The sequence below is a fragment of the Acartia tonsa genome, chromosome 3 (assembly GCF_053477335.1).
Source record: "Acartia tonsa isolate MP-2025a chromosome 3, ASM5347733v1, whole genome shotgun sequence".
NCBI lineage: Eukaryota > Metazoa > Arthropoda > Copepoda > Calanoida > Acartiidae > Acartia > Acartia tonsa.
In genome coordinates this window covers 43,925,960-43,950,870 of record NC_137262.1, presented here as the reverse complement: position 1 = coordinate 43,950,870, position 24,911 = coordinate 43,925,960, and the positions used below count along the sequence as shown (strand labels likewise).

At 29.8% G+C, this 24,911-nt stretch overlaps 1 protein-coding gene across 1 annotated transcript in view; it reads left to right on the top strand.

Moving 5' to 3' along the window:
- LOC145314290 (uncharacterized) overlaps positions 1-24,911 on the top strand; it is a 128,124-nt gene that overhangs the window by 78,238 nt on the left and 24,975 nt on the right. The window contains exons 3-6 of the mRNA XM_080154145.1: positions 5,555-5,635; positions 6,154-6,270; positions 10,724-10,796; positions 19,865-19,940. Coding sequence (XP_080010271.1) covers positions 5,555-5,635; positions 6,154-6,270; positions 10,724-10,796; positions 19,865-19,940 — 347 coding nt within the window. The remainder of the gene's footprint in view (positions 1-5,554; positions 5,636-6,153; positions 6,271-10,723; positions 10,797-19,864; positions 19,941-24,911) is intronic.

Below are 24,911 nucleotides of genomic sequence, written 5' to 3'. Positions count from 1 at the left end.
ATGTTTCAACGTTTATAAAAACTATACCTACTGACGTATATTCCTTTCTAATATGGCTTAATTTTGATAGTTCGACCAAGCGTTGTAACATTTGTCCAATAAGCTGCTTTCTTTATTCATAGTCTTTTTGCATGATACACTTCCATGTGAATGAAAAAAATAATGTACATTGAACAAGGGGTCTAATTGTTGCATTAATACAAATGAACATTATGGCTATTATAAGCTTTAAATCCCTTCTTCCTTCCCTTCCCCCACACCTCCTTTATTATGTTTCTTTTTAGAAGATTAGCACATCCAAATTTATTCTTACCCTCCCCATGGTGGTTAAATGGGTCTCAGTTTTGAATCTGAATAACAAAGCACCTATAGAAAGAGTGTAAAGTAGCTTTGCTCATTAATTAGGGCTATTTTCTATATTCCTCTATAATATATAGCATATAGCCATAAAGTTATAGTAAATATAGAGGAGCTCTACTCCTTAATTGAGGCTATTTTCTTTATTCCTCTATAATATGTAGCATATAGCCATAAAAGTTCTAATAAATATGTAAAGCAATACAGTTTCAGAAATAAAAGAATTTGGCATTCTAAAATTTTTTGGATTTTTATGAAATTTATAAGGCTTTATGGTATTAAATCTAATTTAAATATTTATTTTAAAAGATGGCTTTGAACTTCTATTAAACTAATTTATATGCTTTTAATTAACATATTTTTTTTTCAAAATCCCTTTAATAACTGAAAGCATATTAATGTAGTGCATACCATAGTATTATAGCCCATTCTCTATGTATAGTATTATTATCTCGTTAAAAGCTAATAGCAAGGACAAGGACGCACAAGTTCCTAATATAGTAGCTACTATACAAATGGATTAATTCAAATTTATGTAGTTTAAGTGTAGTATTATTAAAAAATATTTTAAAAATTTTAAAGACAGCAAAATATTGTAATATTATAGAATGTGAAAATCGGACTTTAAAAAAGTTGCATATTATTTAAATTAATTAAAATGATATCATACATGTTGTGTACTTATTATGTGTGATAGAGCTTCTACATTATAGTTTGATACTGTTCGTACGTCCGTCCGTCACAAAGTGTTGCTTGTAAATAATTTCATTTAACACCTAGATTTTTAAAATAGTTTCTTCATTTTTGGATAAAAAACTACATAGTTTCTACCTATTCAAACAATTCACAATGTTTTTTAATGCTTTTTAGTCATTTTTCATGATTCTTTTTTTTGGGGGGCCAGGGACATCTAAAACAGTGATCTCTAGATAAAATCTGTCCCACTTTTGAAATTTGGAAATTGGCAGTTTTGGGGATAAAAGCATACATGACTATGACATTTTTCTCAACCTGGCTAATTTGTATAGAATTTTATATTTTTTTTTGCTTTAAAGTATCGAAATTTTGTCCTTGTTTTAAATACGTACATGTTAGTATTGATTTCTCAAGCCAGTCAACTGCTGTAATCTTTAACATACTTTAAGTGTCGCTTTAATCCGTCTGTAATAATATACTTATTACTTTAAGTAGCGTAGCAACTCTACAATAATCTTGATTCATTCTGGGTAAAACGACGATTTATATTGGTACACAAAAGCCCTACTATACTTGAACAAAAATTATGTTTGATAAAATATTTCTTCAAAATTTAAACAAATTAAATAATAGATTAATTAATAATAAATTAATTTTATTTTGAAACAATAAAAAATCGTGGAAAAAAACTAATTTTGAACAATTACTTACAATTTGTCGTTGAATTGAAATAGGTGTAATTAAACTCAGAATTCTAAATTACGGTCGCTAGCAATAATTCATGATTATTGTACATTCTCAAATAGTGTACAATTTAATGCCTAAATTAAATTCTACAGTTCGTATAGTAACAGCTTAAACTAAAGTCATAAATAACTAAGACAATAATATATGCCAGCCGCGTGACACTTTTCCAATTAATTAAAGCATACGTCTGAACTTTAGAAAGTTGAGTAACTTTTTAAAAAGATGTACAAAACTTGGAAATAACTCTAGTTTGTCTAAATTAAGTAACGGGGAAATTTGTACAAGACAAACAGAACCATGTATTTATTCTACCAAAATTAGAATACGACCAACTTCAAAATATAAAATAACAACTGGGTGTTACTGAGCTTTATTTATTTTTATTTATCGTAGCTTCTGTTTTATTAAACTCTCAACCATCTTTCCTTCCAATCTCGTATTCTCTTTCCTCTCCTCTCTCTTAAGTAACATGGACACATACATACATCAATATTAACTGATACATAAAAAGCACACTAACCAATATAAATATTATTGCCCTATTCTGTTGGGTGTACCTATTTCCATTTGGTTAGATATAACTATTAACTAACCTTTTTACAAAAAATTCAAAAAGAACAGGAAAAATGCTTTATGCTTTCGTCCATTCATGTAAATTTATTATATAATATATTTATATATTTTCTGTTGCTATTATTACACCGTAGACTAATTGATTTTATTCATGAAGTCACTTGCAAAAACGAATATTTCCTTCGTCTATTCATGTTTTTTTTTGGTGATTGTTGCTTAAAACTTGTCTTATGTACATTTTGTTAAGACTTACAAAGCTAAAGCTGCAAAACTACATTTCTCATTTTTTTAGGTTTGTTCTTTATTCTTCTTTTAATTAAGAGTACTTTAAAGAGCATATATTCAGAATACATAGTTATATAGAAAAGCGTAACTAAAGAAAAATAACGTTCGTTGTAAAAACAAGGATGACAACATCCATAAAAGCGAAGCTCTGAAATGGAAGGACAAACGGACATTAAGACTTGCATAATGTCAGAACTGAATAATCAGAATGCGAATGTATAAGAGTCAAAGCAAAATTGTAAGTAAATTTGTTGAAAAACTGCTTGATACAGGATAATGATTATAGACATACTTACATTTTTAGGACTTGATTATAGAGTTGCTTTGCTTTTAATATTGTACTTTGTTGTCCTAGGAATCAGTATACCAAAAATCAGACCAATCAGATAATTAGGTCACATACAAATTTGTTGTTAAAAATGTAAAAAAATCAACATGTTTAAAATGGACTTACGGACATTCTGGTAATGATTATAGAGTTGCTACGCTTTCTAACTCGTACCTAACTATTATAGGAATCACCATACAAAATTTGAAATCGATAGGACAATTATAACATGCCTAAATTAACGAAAAAAAGCTATTTAAAAAAGTAAAAAAATCAACATGTTTTAAATGGACGTACGGACATTTTGGTAATGATTATAGAGTTGCTACGCGTTCTAAATCGTACATAACTATTACAGGAATCACCATGCAAAATTTGAAATCGATAGGACAATTATAACATGCCTAAATTAACGAAAAAAGCTATTTAAAAAAGTTAAAAAATCAACATGTTTAAAATGGACGTACAGACATTTTGGTAATTATTATAGAGTTGCTACGCTTTCTAAATCGTACCTAACTACTAAAGGAATCACCATGCAAAATTTGAAATCGATAGGACAATTCTAACATGTCTAAATTAACGAAAAAAGCTATCCGTTACGGACGTACGGACGTACGGACGGACCGACCCTAATTATAGAAAAGCTTCGCTTTTAAAAATGCAATATAAAAGCATAAAAAGATGACCTATTACTGAACGTATTCACCCGTGTTTTTAATTTTCAGGAACAATTTTATTTAATATAAAATGTATAAAACAATAATATTTACTACAATTTTGCACTGTGCGTGTGTGTGTATGTGTGTGTGAGTTTGAAGGTATTTTGAGGTTTTAATAATAGAATAACATAATACACAATAATAGTGGAGAGTTTCTATTATGTAACTTAATGTGTAAACTTTTTAAAAGCATATCCTTATAAGCAATGAGAAATCCAATGAGATAGGGGACATTGTGCTGTTTATTTCACTAGTCCCTAAAGTCTTATAATGACGTTTTCTTATTTGTTGGCTTAACAACCTTGGGGAATTGAATTTTGATTGGTTGGTTCATTTAGTTGGGTGTCCATGCGATTTATGTAAAATACAAAAGTGGTAATTTTGTGAATCATCATTGGGAAAATACATCTTTTAATCGGCTATTGTCTTATCCCTTTAGATATTTGAAAAATTTGAATTTTTAACTTGAGACATTTTGTTTGCATTTAGTGTGTTGTAGAGTAGCTTTGTTTCTAAAACTTAACCTTTAGGAATGTAGACTTTAGCGGATTTGCCAAAAAATTTTTGAAGATTTTTATTTTTTGGGAAAACACTGAAAAAATATAAAAGGCTTCCTTTGCGTGATGTACGTTCATAAAAAGTAAAATACATTTGTGACATTTAAGTTTATCGCTTCCACTGGTATGCATTTTAAAAGTTTAAAACTTCCAGGTTTATCAACAATTGCAATTGCCTATATGAGTTTTGGTAGCATTTCATAGGTTGAAACAATGAAAATAGCTGCAATGTTTGGGGTTAAAAATTCTGTCCTTTTCCGACCGTTAGTTATGATATCTTTAAAAAGCATTTATTTTAAAATTTTTATAAAACTGTTTTTTTCTATCATTAGCATTTAAAATTTCCTTATTGGCGTATGTAAAAGGTTTACTAGTAACATTTTAAATTGTGATATTTTTAAGTATTTTTAGTAATATTTTCTTTTTTTTTCGTCCATGTTCTGGCGGACATGAAAAATTAATAAAGCGTTGTTTTTTTTAAATTTATAGTTTAGTGGCAAAGCTACTCTGTTCATGATTGTGTATGTATTTCTGTCCGTAACGTTGCTCTTATTTCTCTTTCCTTCTTTTCTCTATCTCTCTCTCTCTCTGTCTCTTTCTCCCTTTCTTAAATTTATGTTCTAATGTTAAGATTATTTTTTCAAAGGTTTGCTTTTATAAGGTGCATTATGTTCCATAATTTTTCAATTTGTGCTGTGCTTAGACAAATATTATTGTTCTAGTTATAAATAAATATGTACAGTTGGCATTTAATTTACCACAATTTTAATTAAACATACTATTTATTGATATTTTAATCGTAAAAGATAAAAATATTAATCATTGTAAAAACTTAGTTTAAAACTAAATTGTGATATAACAAAAGTTAATTAAAAATGGTAAAATTTATTAACTAATAAAATAATATTATATAAGCAAAGTGTTGGTCTTTAGTTAACAAAGTTTCATTGTATTAGAAATAAATCAAATTAACCATAATACCAGATAAGATCTTCCTGCTTTTTATATTATTTATATTAGCAAAGCTATTTTATAATTCACTTTGACTTTAGTGGCGAGGCTACTCTATATTTCACTGTCTGTCTGTCAAGCTTAAAAATACACAAATATATTTTTGTTATAGAAAGATTTTGTATTTAAAAAGGGATTTATTTCAGATTTTAACTTCCTTATTCTGTACGTCAACTTAACATCTGCACTTAATTTGATCTTTTGTACATAATTATTTTTTGTGATTCGCTGCTTATGGATGTTGTCATCCTTGTTCTAATTATCTTACATTTTTCCAGGTTGGTACAGGAGATGAATTTCTGGACAAATTACTAAACACAGAACCTGGACTGGAGGATGGAGCCGTTCCGGATCTTAAGGTATGAGTTTCAGGTTTTTTTCACCTGCGAACGTGGCTCACATTAAACGCATCCGCTCGTCGTCGGGGAAGTACGTAAAAGGTTCGAATCTTGGCCCGACACCGCGTCAAAAATGTTAAAAATTGTTCCTACTACTGCTATGTCAGCTGCGCGTCATAAATAGTAAGAGTAGGGACAATGCCTTGGCCTAAAAACAGGCACAACTCGTTAACATGCACAGTCAGGACTCATCTGACAAAGGCCGTGCAAAGGGTTGGTTGTCTGTTGGATGTTACTTAACCTAATATCATTGGGTGTTAGAGTATCTCATCCTATTACAAGCGGATGATGCTCTGGGTTCTACAGATGATCACATAAAATTCGAAGGTGGTAAGACTTAGGGTTTCTTCCATTTCAATTTTCTATATTAAATTTACCTAAAGAATTAATTTTTGAATTATTCCTTGAAGAAAGACGCAGTCTGCTTTTAATTATTGAACAGTCCTATCTAATTCAAACTTAATTAATATTTATTCCAGGTTATTGACGCGGACATAAATATGTGCAGCAGTGAAGTGAACGCCTCAACGCTGCTAGATTTTTTCAACCAATTATCTTCAAAAACCTCAGCATCTTTAGAAACTATGGGTATTAAGGTAATGTTTTATTGTTCGAATAGGAATAGAATAGGAGCCTCTAGGAGCACCTGAGACAAGGGAGGAAGTCGACTCTTTTCTTTCAATTTTAATTTTAAAAGGAAAAATTTAACTACCTTAACTATACTGTTTCATTAGTTAGCGATACACTACAGACAGACATCCTGTCACTTTTGCTCATAATCATTTTTGACGTAGGTACTTGTTTTTTTTTACTTATGTTGAATAATACAATGACACTTAATCTATTATTTAGAAAAGAAACAAAACTTTTTATATTGAATGAAAAAGCACAGACATGCAGAAAAACTAATATAAAAATAATTTCTTTTCAAAGTCTGTTGACACTCCTCCCCCCCCCCCCCCCCACACCCACTCTTGCCTTAAATATAAAGTAACAAATATAATATATAATATTTATTTTTAAAATAAAGAATGGAATAGGTTAGGTGAGGGAGGGGAGAGACATTAGGCTAGTCCCCAAAGTTTTATAATAACGTTTTCTTATCCGTTGGCCTCACAACTTTGGGGACTTTTATTGAATTTTGATTGGTTCGTTCATTAAGTTGAAAGTCTAAACGTTTCAAACAATAATTGCATTCTGAGAAGGAGTAATTTTCTATATCATTATTGGGCACGTATATCAATTTATCGGCCATTGTCTAATCCCTTTATATCCCTATGTATATTGGTAATTTGAAACTATATAGTAGCCATCTTAATATTGTCAGGGGGGGGGGGGGGGTCCAAATGAATCCCTATAGTGCGATGTCAATATTTGTTACGTAATGTCCTTAAGATTTTGTCATTTTATGAACAAAAGAATTGCTGACTCTATGAATATTTATTCTCTTGTTCAGTTTTTTCTTTTATTTGTATGGCATCTATAGAAAAGAGCTAGAGATAAAGAAGATTAGTTTTCTAATGAATGAACCGTCCCTATTGAACCAATCTGACACGATGCAATGATTATAAAATTAGTTGTAACTGACATATAATTGACTTTCATGTTAAGTAGATGAATAGATAAAACAAAATAAATCAAAAATAAAATCCAATTATATTTTAAACCAATAAAAAATATCTTTATATTTCTACAGAATTGTCATAGAATAAAACCCTCTACTCGTGGATTTCTTTAGATACAAAAGATTTGGTTCTTTTATTTCAAGGACCTAAATATTTTTTCATTCATTGGCTATTGTCTTATCCCGTATGATCCTTAATAAAAGTAGAATATCAAAGCCCCTTTCTATTCAGATTGAACGTCATACAGTAGGTTCTAAGCACTTACATAAATGAACTAACTAAAGAACGTCATAATTTAAATCCAAAAGACATACATGTCAAAATTATAGAGAAGTTTTGCTAATAGTGGCTGGCAGTCCAAGACTTTGACTAATAAGGCTACACATCTAGTCAGAAATCATATGGACAGATATGACATAGAGAAGCTTCGCTTCTGTTGGCTGGAAGTGTATGACATTTACTATTATTTCTACAGCTCGCCCGTAATCCAATTTTAACTCAGAGTGTCTACCTAGAGATACAAGGATATATAAATTTAACCAAAAATTAATTGATAAAATTAAAATAAAAAGAAAGAAAAATACTTGTAGTGGGAGGTAAAACTTTTTCATGTTCTATTTACCATGGGAAAATTTACCTACCCTCCACCGACAAAGCCCAAATTGTGTCAAAATTGATCAATATGACGTCATAAAAATGAGGGAGATGAGAGGATAAGTGAGAACGAAAACCACTAAAAAAGAGATGGATAATCCCTCATTTTATGACGTCACATGGAAAATGTTTTACACAATTTTAACACAATTTGGGGTTTGTCCCCTCAACCTAATTAACTTAAAAATTTCCTAAGACCCATATAATCTTCTACACCCTATCGGACGCTCTGTTAAATGATCTTTCTCTACAGACAAAAATAGCTATAATGATAATCTTTCATTTTAAATAAGTTTGATTTTACAAGATTTTTTTTTTGGATTGATTTGCCATCCCTTTATTCGTGCGTCTATCTGACTTTTTGACATTCACAGTGTCAGAACAAAAATTTATTTGCCGCTTTTTATCACTGTATATTTTTATACTGTTATGTAATAAAATATTTTTAAAATTATTATTAAGTTTTACTGTAATTATTACAATATGTATAGTTTCACTAGCAGCTACGCACCTAAAGGCCTCTAGAGGCACTAGAACAGTTTCAGTTTTTAAAATTTAAAAAAAATTCCTGTGGTTGGAACTAGGATGGGTTTCCACGAACGATGGGTACTTGGCAGATTTACCACTAGCAAAAATACAGTGATATAACTGTCATAAACACAGTGATTTGCTGTCATAAACACAGTTTTACTGTCAAATTCACACCTGCGTTTTTAGGGGGTATGACAAAAATACAGTTATTGCACTGGCTTATTCACAGTTTTGTTGTCAATTATACACCTACATATTGACAAATATACATCTATTAAATTTATACCTACTTATTTATCCATAATATTAAACATCTATTACATATAGATACATTATTATCAAAAAAGTGAAAATTCGTTTACTTACACCATAAGTGATATCGACAGCTAACTGCCTAAACATGTTGGTGTTAAATCTGATACAAAGTCAAAATATGTAAAAAAAAAAAGAATTAGATAGAATCTAAATTTAAAGATTAAAACAAGTTTACTATTTTTGGGTTAAGTAGTATAACTTATAAAATTGATTTAAACTTATCTGTTATTATAGGGCTTTGATGATGATATAGAATTAATTTCAAGTAATCCAGAGAGTGTGTTTGAAAACTTTTCTAATGTTATCAATGAAAACTTTGAAAAATTTTCCCTTTTAAAACTTTAAAACCCAACAAAAGAGTTATCCCCCAAAATCCCTGGTTGTCACCAGCTTTACTAAACCTAAGAAAGAAAAAAGAAATGTTATTAAGACAAAAATTTAAAGATAAAACCATTGATAGCAATAGAAAATTTGTCATTGCAAATAATATCTATAAATCTGCAGTTAGGAAAGCCAAAAAGAGTACAATTTTTCTAAATTCAATGAATTTTTGTCTAACATGAAAAAACTCAATTAATCAAACAAGAATAAAAAAACGCATTTTATCCCAAATCTTTTTACTGATGATAACAGATCTTATGAAAACTTTCAAGATATTTGTGAAGGTTTTAACATTTTTTTTATTAATGTTGGTCCCAGTCTAGCAGATGAAATTCCATTTTGCAAAAATGATTTTAATGACTACCTTGGGGTTCCATTCAATGAAAATTTTGTCTTTCAAAAAATCACCCCTCAAATAATTTTTTCTACTCTCAATAAACTAAAACCTAAACTAAGTTGTGGACCTGACAATATTTTTAATAAACTTTTAAAAGAAATTATGCCAAGTATTATAGATTCTGTTGTTCGCCTATTTAATCTTTCATTTAAACATGGCTTTGTTCTAAACAATTAGTAGATTGATTTAACTATTATTAATAGTTATAAGTTTTAACAACTTGGTCAAAATATTTAAAATTAATATTAATTTAAAAGTAGGTGTATTTTTGTCATCAAAACTGTGAATTTGACAGCATACTTGAATTTCATGGGTGTGAACTTGACAGTAAAACTGTGTTTATGACAGCGGAAAGGTGTAATTTTGACAGTGGACAAATAAATATTGCTAAAAATACAGCTAAAAACGAAATTGACAAAAACACACCCAATATTTGTCAAAAACACAGTGGCTGTACTTTTGCTAGTGGTAAAAGTGGCAGCACCCCCGAACGATATAGATACATTTCGTTACCTTTATATAATGATTGTCGTTTTGTCTAAAGAAGCAATACTGAATAGTGGACATACTAACGGCAATTATCTCTTAATTGAAAAGATATCCAAGGGTGGTGGTAAAGGGGTGTTTATCCCTAATTTTAACAAACTCAATATAAAAAAAGCTTGGACGTCCCTGTCTTGATTCAGCAATAAAAAACTAATTTTAAATGTTATGTTGTCGACGCAATAAATATCATGTCAACACAAGGCAACATTTCTATTGCAACATACCGAACATACACACTTTAAATGCAGAGTAGCTACGCTAAAAAATGGCGGCGTAGTGCTTTTTTTGAACAATCCATAAGTTTCATCTTGTTAATTGAACAAAAATGACTTTTGTTATAAAGTTTTAACGTTGTCACATTTGCTATTAATGCTTTTAACAACAGTTTCTCAAACTTAGTATCAACCTTTTTTTGGGGATATAAATAAGGAATTTATTTTAGTTGCAGCAAAATGACAAAACTACTCTAAAGATTTTGAATAATTAAACTTTGCTGTGTTCTTTACCTCTGTAATGGCAACAAGTCGTGCTAAACCGAAAGACAGACAAACTAACAAACCAAACAAGTAGAGTATAATTAATTCAACAATTAATTTTTAGGAGGAACCATTGAGTGAAGAGGACCTGCGTGCATTACAGAAAGACAGACAAAAGAAGGATAATCACAATATGAGTAAGTTTTTTTTACCCGCGACCGTGGCTCAACACGTAGCGCATCCGCTCGTCGTCAAGAAGGTGATAGGATCGAATCTCGGGCCGACACCGCGTCATAACTAAAGACGTTAAAAATGGTTCCTACTGCTGCTATGTCAGATGCGCGACATAAATAGTTAGATTAGGGGGAATGCCTTGGCCCAAAACAGGCACAACTCGTTACCATGCACAGTTGGGACTTCTCAGACAAAGGTCGTGCATCACAGAGAGTTGGTTGTCTGATGGGTGTTACTTAGCCTAATATCCTTGGGTGTTTGGACAGAGAAGGGTGCATTAGTCATCCTTAGTTCTCTGGATTGCTGGACCAGGACCTGGACAGTACATCAAGTCGATAAGGTCCGGTACTGCAATCCCGCCCGTACGAGGTAATCTAGGTAAATGAGTAAGTTTATTTTCAGCTACTATTTACTGGGTCTGTTCGTCCGTCAATTCATGGAGGATCAGATCGGAAATAAGATTTAGAATTTACAAAAAATCAATCTTCATTGAAACCTTATTATTTTCTTCAATATCATAAGCAATTACACTCTATAACTTTAATTGTTCTTTTGTCCATAAGTTTAGCTTCGCTTTACCAAATTAGCCCCCTATTCAGGAAACTAAAACAGTAATAGTTATTTCTCGCATCGTATTATAAACGGCTTTCCGCGGATATAGAATGTACAATTATGAGATTAAAACTAGTTTTTTTAGCCCCGAGGTGACGAAGTCACCGGTTAAAAAAACTAGTTTTAATCTTATGATTGTACATTTCTATATTCGTAGAAAGCTGGATATAATACGATGCTAGACATAGTTTTTTCGTATGGATGAGAACCGGTTCCTATCCACCGGATTCGAATGAATACGAGAAAAAATCTGATTTTGTTAAATAATGTCATAAAAATGAGAGTATAATTTAATAAGAATACTGCATACAAAAATAATGTTTATACAGCCATATATAATTTAATAATCACGTAATATATTAAAATAAATGCATAATAATTACATTTTTCCTTCATTTTATTAAATTAATTTCTTATTCTTTTTTATTATTTTTTATTTCCCAGAAAAGATTTTTATGTAAATAAAAGTATTGTGCAATATAAAAGAAATATATTTGATATCCGTCAAGGCTTAAAAGTGATAAATTTTGCCTCATATATTTTTATTTTTGAGTAGCTTCTTTCACATTTAGTAAGTTTTTTCGTCATATATTTTTGTAATACAAACTAGCGAAAAAAATAAATGAAATTTGAGCTTTGCTTCTTAAAATATTCTCATGTAAAAGTAACACCCTTACATTCTAATAGTTATTTTTTTATAAGATTTGCAGCCGCCGAAAATTTATTCTTTTCTATATAAAGAAGTAAATAAATTATTAAACCTCAAACCAAAATATTTATAAACCTTCCCAGGATCTCTGAGAAGCTTTAGTATTAATTAGAACAATATAGATTCATCGGTTAGCAAGATCCTTCGCTTCACACGCAAACACACGTATAGATAGACATCCCTTTACTTTTATGTAAGGAACAATGTGTTAATTATCTTATCCAATTTAATGTGTGTCATAAAAAAAAGTTTGATGAATTGGCGCCTTGTTGCGGCTGCCGCACCCTGATTTTTTTCAGCTCTTGTATGGAGGTAATCTGAGCCGAGAAAAACTTTTTCTACCTAATTAATCTTAATACTTGGGCTGAGGGGGAAAATAAAACATGAAATATATTTCTACAATAATTTTTTCTCATTTTTTCATAAATATAACTTTATTCATATTCAAACTTAGGTTGTACTTTTAAGTAACGACGTTCTATGTCCATTAAAAAAAATTCACAATTTTTAACAAAAACAAGGTTGACAACAACCATAAAAGCAAAGCTCTGAAACGGTTAGGCTATCGAACATTATTACTTGTAGAGTGTCAGAATTGAAAAAGAAGGATATAAATGTATGGGTCTAGACAAGAAATTTGATTTGTTGCAAAACTGCTTAAATATATGATAATTTAAGGACATCATGCAAAGTTGGAAATTTGATAGGACAAAACTAATAGTCTAAATTAACGATGAAGCTAACCCTTCCGGACGTACGAACGGACGGGCCGACTTTAATTATAGAAAAGCTTTGCTTTTAAAGATAATTATTACAGAAAACAAAACAAAAGTTATACTTCAACCAAGACAAAATGATTAGAATTCTTTTACAAGTTGTTATAATGTTCTAGGGCTAAAGGAATCGATTTAATTTTGATTAAATAACTTGAACAATAATACAGTATAATTTTCAGCAGGGTTTAGCCATTAAAATCACGTTTTGAAACCCATTAAGAAATTGTCAGCTTTGTAGCGGCTGCCGAGCCTAATTGAGCAGCCGCAGTAAAAAAACAGCTTGTTTGCAAAGGTTGAATGTATCTTGAAACTAAGTTTTCTTGTAACAAAGTTTTTTATCCAAGTTTTTGTTAATTATTTCATGGAGACAGAAAAAACTTTATTGTACACAGCTTTTTTTATTTCTTGATAGAAACATTGCATATTTTTGTTAACAATATCATCATTTTCTCTTATGTTTAAAAGATGTAAAGTTATTGAGTGAAGAATTGAATACAATGCAAGGTTTATGTATTTATCTTTCCAACTTTATGATATTAATAAATAATGAAAGATGAAAAAACTTTTCGTACAGTAAAACTTGAAACTTGGCCTATTATTTGTCATCGTCAATGGAATGTAAACATAATAATGAATATATTATTGTAAAGTTTACAACAATTACATGAATGTTCCAATGAATTATTTATAAGACATGACTGACCTAATTATGTATGTATTTTGTAATGTATAGACTTAGTTGCAGGTAATAAAAAACAATTTCTTCAAATAAACACACATTTTCATTCAAATATCAACTTAAAACTAGACAAAATGTAACAAAAACACTATTTTTCTATTGCATTTAATTAAGGTTATGTCAGGTTTTATTAGCACAAACTTGAGCCTAGAGAACACTTGAGATGTCTACTCTTTTTAACAAATTTCTGCCACAGTTTTTTCTGTACTTTTTATTTTCAACATTAAAACCAGGACTCTGTAGCCGAGTGTAAGCCTCAGTGAAATTGTCTTTAAATAACTTTAAAATTCACCTGGTTGTCTACACTTTAAATTAATTTTTTCCTAAAAATGTGAAAACATTTATTTTATTTTTATTGAATGAATTGAAAGTAAGAAACGTTTAAAGTTTAGCTAACTTCAATTTTTTTAAAAATGGCTGCCAAACGATTTCCTTTCTGTTAACCTTCCTCGAGGCAATGTACTGTCAAGTATCAATTGATCAAATTGAAAAGAATTTGTTCCCGGAGATTAAAAGTGAAAAGTTTAAAGTTGGGAAGCCTTGGGAGATAATGTTTACCTTTAGATTTGATGTGTTGGTTTACATTGTATTCTGATTGTTGTGCATTCTTTCTCCTCACCTTCACACATGGATGTTTGGGTGTCTTACAAATTTAAATTTCCAGTGCTATTATTTCATTTTTGAAAAATTTATTTTAACTTCAAATACATAATTTTGTAAGATAAACCAGGGACGCCCAAGATAAACAAAACTTCTCCCAAGTCATTGAAACGCCTCATTTATCCCTTCTCCCCCCCCCCAAAAAAAAAAAAAATAAAAGCTTGGAGGTCCTTGATGAAACCTTCTGTTTTGTTTAAAAGAAGTTGTATCAACTTTTTTTTTTATAGCTAGCCGGTTCTTTTAGTAAGTAGTAGATGTAAAATTTTTCATAGAATTCAGATATGCAATCGGTTTTTTTGTAGACCTCTTATTTTTTAAGTAATTTAAGTTTTTTAAAAAAATAATTAAGTCGGTTTTAAGGTACTAAAACGCAACAAAATAAAAGAAGAAAATGGTCAGTAAGAACAAAAATAGTAAGATCTTTAATTTGACACCTTACTTTTAAAATTCTGTTGAGTAATTATTGAAAAAATCTATTTTTTTAACCTCGGTATAATAAAAACTTTAGACCTAAATATTTTCTCAAACAGACATAAAAAACATGGGTTCATATATACCATTAGAATCAGAAAAATATTACGAATCCATTGTAAGCAAAATTGAAAAAAATTAAAAAATTAAAAAATTACAGAAATGGCCAATTATTTTTTTTGTTCAGACAACACTATTGTCTTCCCTTTTTTACCCCCTCTTTACCCCCTCTTTACCCCCTTCCCATTTTTATACTCAATTGAAGAATTAAGACGTTGCCTGTACAACATAATATGATATTTTCATATAATTCCTTTTATTGTAGTTTATATACTATATTGTAAACTTTTTTTTTCAATTTTGCTTACAATGGATTCGTAATATTTTTCTGATTCTAATGGTATATATGAACCCATATTTTTTTATTTGTGAAATAATAAAATTAAGTTCAAAGTTTTTATTCTCGTGGGTTTAAAAAAATCGATTTTTTCAATAATTACCTGACAGAATTGAAAAAGTAAGGTGTCAAATTAAAGATCTTACTATTTTTGTTCATAATGACCATTTTCTTTCTTTTTTTTGTTGCATTTTAGTACCTTAAAATCGACTTAATTTTTTTTTTTAAAACTTAAATTACTTAAAAAATAAGAGGTCTACAAAAAAACCGATTGCATATCTGAATTCTATGAAAAATTTTACATCTACTACTTACTAAAAGAACCGGCTAGCTATAAAAAAAATAGTTGATACACCTTCTTTAAACAAAGACAAAAAACGTAAATATTCAAAGATAACATTTAAAGAATTTTTATCATTCATTAAATTCCAATTCCCCCTGTAACCACTTTTTTAAAAAGAAAAATTTATATTATACAAATCCTATGTTTTATATATGACTCAGAAAAATAATATAAATTTTGGATCCAAACTAACCAAGTATCAAACATATACAAATTTAAAACAATAAATTTAAACATCCAACTAAATATTAAATTTGTATCCCCTCCAAATGTTCCAATGAACGGCCTAACCGGATGCGATCAACAATTTAAACTTTACAATTCTTTTCCTATGGAAACACAACTATCTAAATAACTCCTTCTTCAATTCTAATTCGTCTGTTATTTAATTCTTAATTTTAGGGTATTTTGTGTAATTTTGAACTTAGCAAAGCGTTTGATTTAATTCAATTGCATCTTTATCTAATCACAATATTTTACATAATTGCAGATTAAACTTATTTGTGGAAAAGTATGGAAAATGTACTTTGTACATGCTAATCGTGTTACAACTATCAACAAATTCAAGCTAGCCAATGAAAGAACGTGTTAAAAACTTTGAGGTGAACAGAAAGAATTCAGAGCTGGATCTTTAAAAGCGTAGCCGTTGCCGTAGTCGTGGTCAGAGTTACAGCCACCAACCTAATAGCGATCTTTAAATCATATTAACCACACGTTGCCGTGGCCACAAAAAAAATGCGATCTTTAAATCATATTGGCAACGCGTGGTCGTAGTCGTAGCGTGGTTAACCACGCTAAAAGTGACCACAGTCCGTTAGTGTGGCTACAACTACAGCCATGACTACGGCCACGGCTACAGCCACGCCAACGGCTACACATTTAAAGATCCAGCTCAGGTCTAATGTCACATCCCCCTTTCTTTATATTAGTTTAATATACTTCAATTCTATTTTGAAAGAATAAACTTGAAATTTAAATTTCACATTTTATATTTCCTTCCATATTTTTCCATTTTTAAACGAGTGTATGAGTGTTGTAGTGTCTTAATGGATCTGTTTGTCGGTCATGAGTGCGTGTGTGTGTGTGTCTTTGTGTATCTGTATGTACTTAATGTAATGTACCACTATTCAGCACGTAACAACAATAGAATTTTTGATGGTACCAAACAATAAACACTCTCAATACACTACTTTTCTCTTTATGTTTATGTGTTCGTGTGTGTGTTTTTGTGTGTGAATAAACAAATAACCCATTGTGTTGTGTGTGTGTGTGTGTGTGTGTGTGTGTGTATTTTAAATGACAATGCTAAAAAGAATCTCCCTCTCTAAATTAAGCCTGGTTGGTAGAAATATTTTTCTTTGAAAAAAAAAATTTTAAGACATTTTACAGACTTTTGTATACTTGAAGTAAATGAAGAAGTCTTTATAGTTCCTTTAAAAAATGACGTCAAACAATTCAAATGACCAATAATATGCCAATACATAGACTAAATTACCAATGGAAGGCCAGTATACAGTACAATTGACCAATGGTTGGCCAGTATGAATGCATTTTTTATAGAGACTATCTTAAAAATGAATTAGATGACCTTTTATTATTAATAACAGTAGTTATAGTTATGTTTTTTTATTAATTACTCTAGTTTAAATTAAGACAAAAAATATATTCGCGACTATGGAAAAGAAAAAAAAAAGATGAAAGATAATTTTTTTTGTTAGCCAACCAAAAAATTAATGTTCTCAGTTTTGTAGGTTTTACCACTAATAACTACAATCTAATGCAATATAAACTTTTTAACAAGTTTTTTTAAGCCCAAGCTTTCGGTACAAGAAACTTCTTTTGTAACCAGAAACAGACAAAAATATAGCATTATAAGACTTAGATTATAGGAGCTCTGTATTAAAAGGGATAAGAAGGGAACAGATAAAAAATTGATTAGAGCACTCCAAGGCAAAAATAAAATTATAAATAGCCTAAAACCACTCCGGGACCTAGATACAGTTTCCAGGAAATGGAGAACTCAATTGGTTAAGTAGTTATAGCAAATTTAAGCTACAGACCAAAAAAAAACTTACTACTTTATTTATACAATAGGATATATTTTTTTTTTTAACTCTGTCCATTTAACATAGCATTGCATTGCATTGACAAAGAAAGGTATAAATAAATTAGGTTAATATTGTGGAGCTATTTTCCAACCTAATTGTGTCATAAACTAAGGTTTGGTTTATTTGCTAATGCAAGCAAGGTCGAAGATCCATCGGTTTTGAAAATAGCACTTATAGAAACCCTGTTATGATTGTTAAACCCTTTGAAAATTTAAAACTATGTAAAGGAAGCTAAAGTAAAAATGTACTTAGAAATAATACATGATTCAAATTATTTATTATACATATTTCTAGCTAATTTGAAAATTAATATGTTCTAATTTATTTGAAGTTATTTGTCCCATTAAAATAGAATTTTATTTGGCGGGGGGGTATTTATATAGTCCATTATCAAGTAGAGCGATGATGGCAAGCAAGCCTGTGGTGCATATTAACAATATAAACAACCGCCTTAGTAGAAGGAAGATATATGCATATTACGCTTCAGTCAAAGCGCATTCAATCAAGTCATAATAATTGTAATAATATCTTTTTATTTCTTGTTTAAGATTGGAATGAAATTTTGCAATATTTTTTTTAGATAATTTTGCTTTATGTTATTAACTTTATTTTGAACTTATAAACTTAAATAACACAACAGTTCTGATTATAAAACTTTTATATAATAACTTTGGTGTCTTGAGTCAATAATAAGATATCTAAAAGCTTAACTTTAATATGGTAACTTTGACTTCTAATGGGTTGGCATGCAACGCCTTTTTCATCAAAACAAATTAAAAGTTAGCTGCAGAGAATGCCAAAGTTGCTAAACCCTTTTCACATTTCCCTCCTCCCTTTACTTGCTCCCTCCCACTTCTTTTTTCTTTTTGCCCCTCATCTTTTAATTCTTCCCATAATAATTACCCGCCTCCCCCCTTTTGTTCTCGTTTTCATATTTCTCCTTTTAATTTTCTCCAAAACATTATTCATCAAAGCATAGAATATAATTTTGCCTTATAATACTTAAAATAGCATTTTTGTTTTTATTTTGTTGCTGAATAGTCCTAACAGCTGTAAGCCCGACACAACTTTAATTTTACTTTAATTTACAATTCTAAATAGGAACTTAATAGTATTAAACTTTACAGTAGATAATATGTATAGCAAATGGTCGAATATTTAGAAATATCAACTACCTGTCCCCTCCGCTATAATCGTCTATGTCCCCCTTCCAACTGCTACTAGCCTCCCTTGTGAAATGCATTTAAATGCCTCCCATATATATTTCTTTTTAATCTGTTTGTCATATTTTCAAGGATTAAGGGACAAGGTAAATGCTAAAATTCTGGTCTTTTTGGTTTGCAGAGTGGATTTGTAAATTTGCAAAATCTTCTTCATCGGTACCCAAACAAAAATAAACTATCCTATATTCGAGTGAAAAATGTATTTAGTTAGTGTAAAAAATAGGGACAAAATAGGTTTCATCTAAAAAAAATTACCTTTCTTATTATACTGCTTTCTGATTAAAAAGTAACATCTCTCATTAGATTAAACATTTCCAGATAAATCTGGTTTTATAAACATTCCTAAATTTCTGCATATTTTGAACTAAGCTCTTCTTCTATAGGTTTGGAATATTAGATTAGAAAATATATTTATGTAACCGTTCCTATTATATTTATTTCTCATAAACTATTTCATTCAGAAATTTGATATCAGTAGCATGGCTGCTATATAATTATCCTTTGGATGTCCGTCAGTCTGTTTACAGTTTCTTAACTAAACTTATATCTTATTATAACATGTATCCTAAGCATAAAAGTGTCGGCTAGCTGTCAGGGGAGAGTCATATAATAGATGTTTAAACTTGTACCCACTGCCACTATGTAAGGCGCTTGACATCAATAATAAAAGTAGGGTAATGCCAGGGAAAGGACAATAGACGATTAATTAATGTACAAACCAATTAATTTAAACAAATTGCCTCTTGAGTAGATTTTTTTTGACAATTAAAAATCATCAGAAGTATACAAAGTTTTCTAGCCAACGAATAAGATAACATTGTTATAAATTTTTGTGTTATTAATTCCAATTTAAATTCCAATGACTCCTCCCTTCCTTGATAATGCCTAAATTAAAAACTAGTGAATATAGTTTCAGTTTATGTGCTATTAAAATTCATTTATTAAAATTGTTTTGATTTTTCTATAAAATTTTTCAAATGTTTATTTTTTTAGTTGAGAGAAGGCGAAGGTACAACATCAATGACAGAATAAAAGAGTTAGGGACACTGCTACCAAAGGAAGACGACATGTAAGTACTTTTTCATAATTTTTCACTATGGCTAATGGATGTAGGATAACGTGAATATTATGACCGGGGTAAATAGTGTCAGTTTAGGTTGCTAACATAGACATAATTTATTTGTCAGTTCGTTCATCTAGTAGGAGGGGAAGGGGTAAAGTGGGTAGAGGGGGATCATTATTTTAGCCAGCTGCAAGATTCTCCTTATTAGAACATGATAATCTGATAATAATATCATTCTAAGGCTAAAGATTCAAGTAATCTTTTCATTTTATTATAAAAAATATTGACAGAAAAGTAATAATAAGAATAAGCAATATGATAAATCTTTATGAAAGATAGACAGATAATAATTATTAATGATTTGCCTTATCATAATCTCGTCTGTCTGTGGAAAATACAAATCTTCAGACTTGTCTAGCCGAAACAAATCTTTGTCTGTCTGTCTGTATGTATGTCTGTCTGTATGTATGTCTGTATGTTTGTCTGCTTGTCGGTCTGTTAAACAATTTGTATATTTGTCTGTATATCTGTTATGTTTTTGTTTGTTATAAAAAAAGGTTTGTTTGTCCGTCTGTCCTTATTTCCGTTTCGGTCTGTTTAATGACATGTATATCTGTCTGTCTACAAATAAACAAGGATAATAATGACCATAATTGGAGTAGATTGCAAAAGTAATTTAATATTAACACAAGCAAAAACAACAATATACTCAGATCCACAGATGACAAATAATAATAACACAGATATAGGTTTTTGATAGTAATATTTTATATTGGTGAACGTTTCTACTAAAGTATAGATAGCCAACAAGTTTCAAGATTTCATTAGGTTAAAATCTGTTTATGAAAATAGAATTATAAAATCAATTAAAATTGTGTTTTTTTCTACAATTAACCATTGTATAAGCATAAAATATGTCTGTTTGCCAGACAAAAACCCGTCAATTGCCACTTATTCACAATTAATGATGGGGATAATTTTACAAAAAAAATAATTTTCAAAACTATTTTATTTTTAAAAAAGAAAATCCCCAAAAATCTGTTTTTCCTTTAATGTGTAGTTGATAAACAAAGTCAGTTTATGAGTAGTTGCTCATTGTTCATTGATCAAAACGTTTTTTAATGAACAGGCGGACGTACATTGGAACATACAGCCATACTGTTATTATATCTGGTTTATAAAGTAGATTTACTGCAATCTATACAGTAAAACCTAAACTTGAGTTTTTATTTTTGATGTTCTACAGCAGTTTTTTAAGAATCTATATACCCATCTTTTTCGTTTCTCTAACTTGAATTACATAGAAAGTTAAGTCTCTTGTTTGTAATCTGTAAGAAACGGCCATTACAGATACATTTATGTCGTCAATGCGAGGGTAAAATTCTATTTCGGATACTAGGAACCAGGGTTCGGAAGCCGCGCGTAAGCCGCGTGTAAGCCTCAGTGAAATCTTCATTTTATCACTATAAAATTTAGCTGGATGTATAAAACTGATCTTTAGCAGACAATCCTTTTTTCTGAAATTTCTTTTTCTGCTCACAAGCAGGTTTAAAACTGAGGCTTATGCGCGGCTGAGGCGCGGCTTCCGAACCCTGCTAGGAACTTAAGACAGCTTTACAAATTTTGGAAAATTGCACGTCAAAATATTCAAATTTCATTTCACTCCAGCTAATGCTTGTAAACATGGAAATACATTTTTATCTTTATATTTAATTCAAGTATCTATGTATAGTATAGGTATACCTCATTGTAAAAAGTATATAAGTTATCAGGGATATAAAGACAATGACAAATAAATCAATCTAATTATGATGCACAAAATCACCCCTCCTGTAGATTACAATGTATCAAAAGTCCCCAATGTTGTTTATCAAACAAATACGATATTTTTTGTTATATTTTGATATATTTTGAGCTATGGGGACTAGTGCAATAAACAGCTAAATGTCCCCTCCCTCACTGACTTTTATCCAACTTACTATCCAAAAGTTTTTACTGTCCAAAAGTCTCTGGTCTAATCATAAGTATTCCAGTAGCTTGGTTAGGACTAGTAGGCCATTGGTCTTGCCATTTAAGACTCCGCAGGGGTAAAGAGAAAAGTAGATAAATTTAAAAATTAAAAACTTTATAAAGATTAACTATGATATTGATATTCTTTGTTGGCATTTAATTTCAGTTATCTGTATTACAATTTAATACAGCTGATAAATTGTCGACTTAATTTGTTAATTTATCTGATAATTACTTCGACATTTTGACCAATATTACTCTTACTGTGAGAATCTTCAATATTTGTAACAAAGTTCCAATAATGATATAACAACTATTTATTTTCGTGTTTTAACAATCACGTTCTATAAAAAAATCTATTCAATCTATCAATTCCTTTACCCCTGCGGGGAAGAGAAAAAGTTAGTTTGGGCAATAACCGAGTCTCTTTCATGCACATTCACGAGTAGATAAGGGCTCCATATATATGGCCATTTAAACACACACACACAAATACAACCAAACACACACACAATCAAACACACAGAAAGAAAAAAAAACACCAAAAAGAGCATAATTCAGAAAAAAAAATCAGCCTAACAAATTATTTATTTTGAAGTGCGTAACTTTTCTAAATAAGGAAGCCCAATCGTTTCTTTGGTTATTGATATCTTAAGCTTCAGACGAGCAGTAAAACATCTTCTTTCCTTTGCATTATATGTATCTTACACATATAAATATGGGTGTATTCTTTCAATGGTACAAACAAAACTTTAAAGTCAGTCCTTACTGGTAGTTCTTGATTTCAAAATTATTATGTACAAAACAGAAATGAAAATAAATAAATGAATGCTCTCTTACTCTCTCTTTCTCTTTCTACCTCTCTATCTCTCTTTCTCTTTCCCTCTCTCTCTTTCTCCTTATCTTTCTCTTTCTTCTTATTTCTCTCTCTCTCTCCCTGTATAAACCATATATTATATCCTTTTGTGAGAGGAAATGAAATTGAGAAGAAAGTTTTGTTATAAGTTGGCCTACAATTTCAAATACATACTCTCCCACAAGTTTAAACACATGGAACAATTATATTTAGAATGGTTCCGTGTTTTTTCTGTTCCATTGGATTCTAATTTCTTAGAGTAACCATACTTACGAAAACAGTAAAAGTGTCGAACTATGACGTCAAAAAAAAATAACAATTAACCAATAAGAAGCCAGTATTCACTGTGGTAAAATATATAGCGGCCTCTCATTGGTTAATTGTTAATTTTTTCTGACTTCATAGTTCGACACATTTACTGTTTTCCATACTTACATGATTTTTATACTACAAAATATCCTCTAATATAAAGAAATAAAGTTTTTTGTCTGGAGCTAAAAAACTCTAAAATTGCTAAGGTAAGCTTTTTTGCAATGGCATTTTTACTGATTTCTCCTATTTAAAGAGAAACCCCAAATTACAATTATTGTTTGTCTTACATTGTTTAAACCCTAACTGTCAGGTGGAGAGCTTAGATAATTGATAAAGGTCCGGCTTGGGACCAACTGTTAATAGTTAATTTTCTATGAAATACCACTCTCTATATAAATATGCTCATTTCTATTTATATTATACATCATATATATGTATATACAGTATAAGTTTACCTTACAAAGGAATTTATATTTCTGTATATTACATTTTACAACCTTCTTAACTCTTTTTATGTGCATTTTACTTAGAAACTTTCTCATACATAAAAAGTAAAATGAATTTTTAGATGAAGTTACTTTAAAGATTTATATTATACTGCAACTATAATAAAAACTGCAGTCAATTATAAATATATCTAGTTAATCTGAAAATAGAATTTAAAGGACTGTTATAAAAAAGAAATTGCTTTAATTTTCCTAACAAATGTTGATATTGCCAAATGTTTAGTTTTACAGAGAAAATTAAATGCTCAAAAATATGGTTAGAATGTCGAATTATTCACACAATTTGGTTCAATATGAGAAATGAAAATGTATCAAAAAATAAATCATTATGACTAGTTGGTTATGAGTTATATATTTGATATGATTATTTTGAGAACTTTCCAAACCTATTCAAAATACAAATCACTGATCATTTGTATAGGAATGGTTAACAAAAAAATCAGCTGAATAGCAGCATAGAAATATCACGTTTTCTACAAAATTTTTGTGGTAATCAGATAGTTATACAGATATTTTATATTATTGAGAAGCTCTGGTACTAAAAATATCTCTCCCATAGCCTTTATTGCAGGGAGGGAGGAGACATTGAGCTGTTTATTAAATATTAAATTAGTTTCTAAAGTTTTATATTAAATTGTTTTTACTCTTTAGCTTAACAACTTAGAGGACTTTTGTTGATTTTTGATTGGTTGGTTCATTCAGTTGAATGTCCAAACGTTTCAACCACTGATTGTAACCTAATGTTTATCCTCATTGTAGATGTACATCAATTTATCGTTCGTTGTCATATCCCTTTAGATTCCTGGGTTGTTGTGTGTATTAGTGTATAGTATTCAATCTTTGTTTGCTACATATACACACATACACAGTTTCAACCTTTAATGGATATATTATTACTTAGATGTTACACCAGCTTTTCATATTCTCGAATAAAGTGAAACACGTAGCTGTCTAAAATAATAATGCACCTTCTTTACCCCAATCCCCTGCCCTCCAACTGGAAAAACGAGCTGACCAATAAATAATTTCCATGTTAGAAACCTTATTTGACGACAATCTTTCCCCTGTTATAATATCCACGTATTTTCTATTTCCATTCAACCTTTACGAGAGAATAACAGTAGGATAAATGGATGGATAAGTGGATGTAAATTTTATTTTCCTTCCAAATATTGTCTTTAAACTCTTTGAGACAAAATTTAACCACAGTGTATGTAAGGTTTTTTTTATTAAAACATTTAAATAAAGAAAGTAAATATTTATTTATCTTCCAGTTTCCTATCCATTTGCACT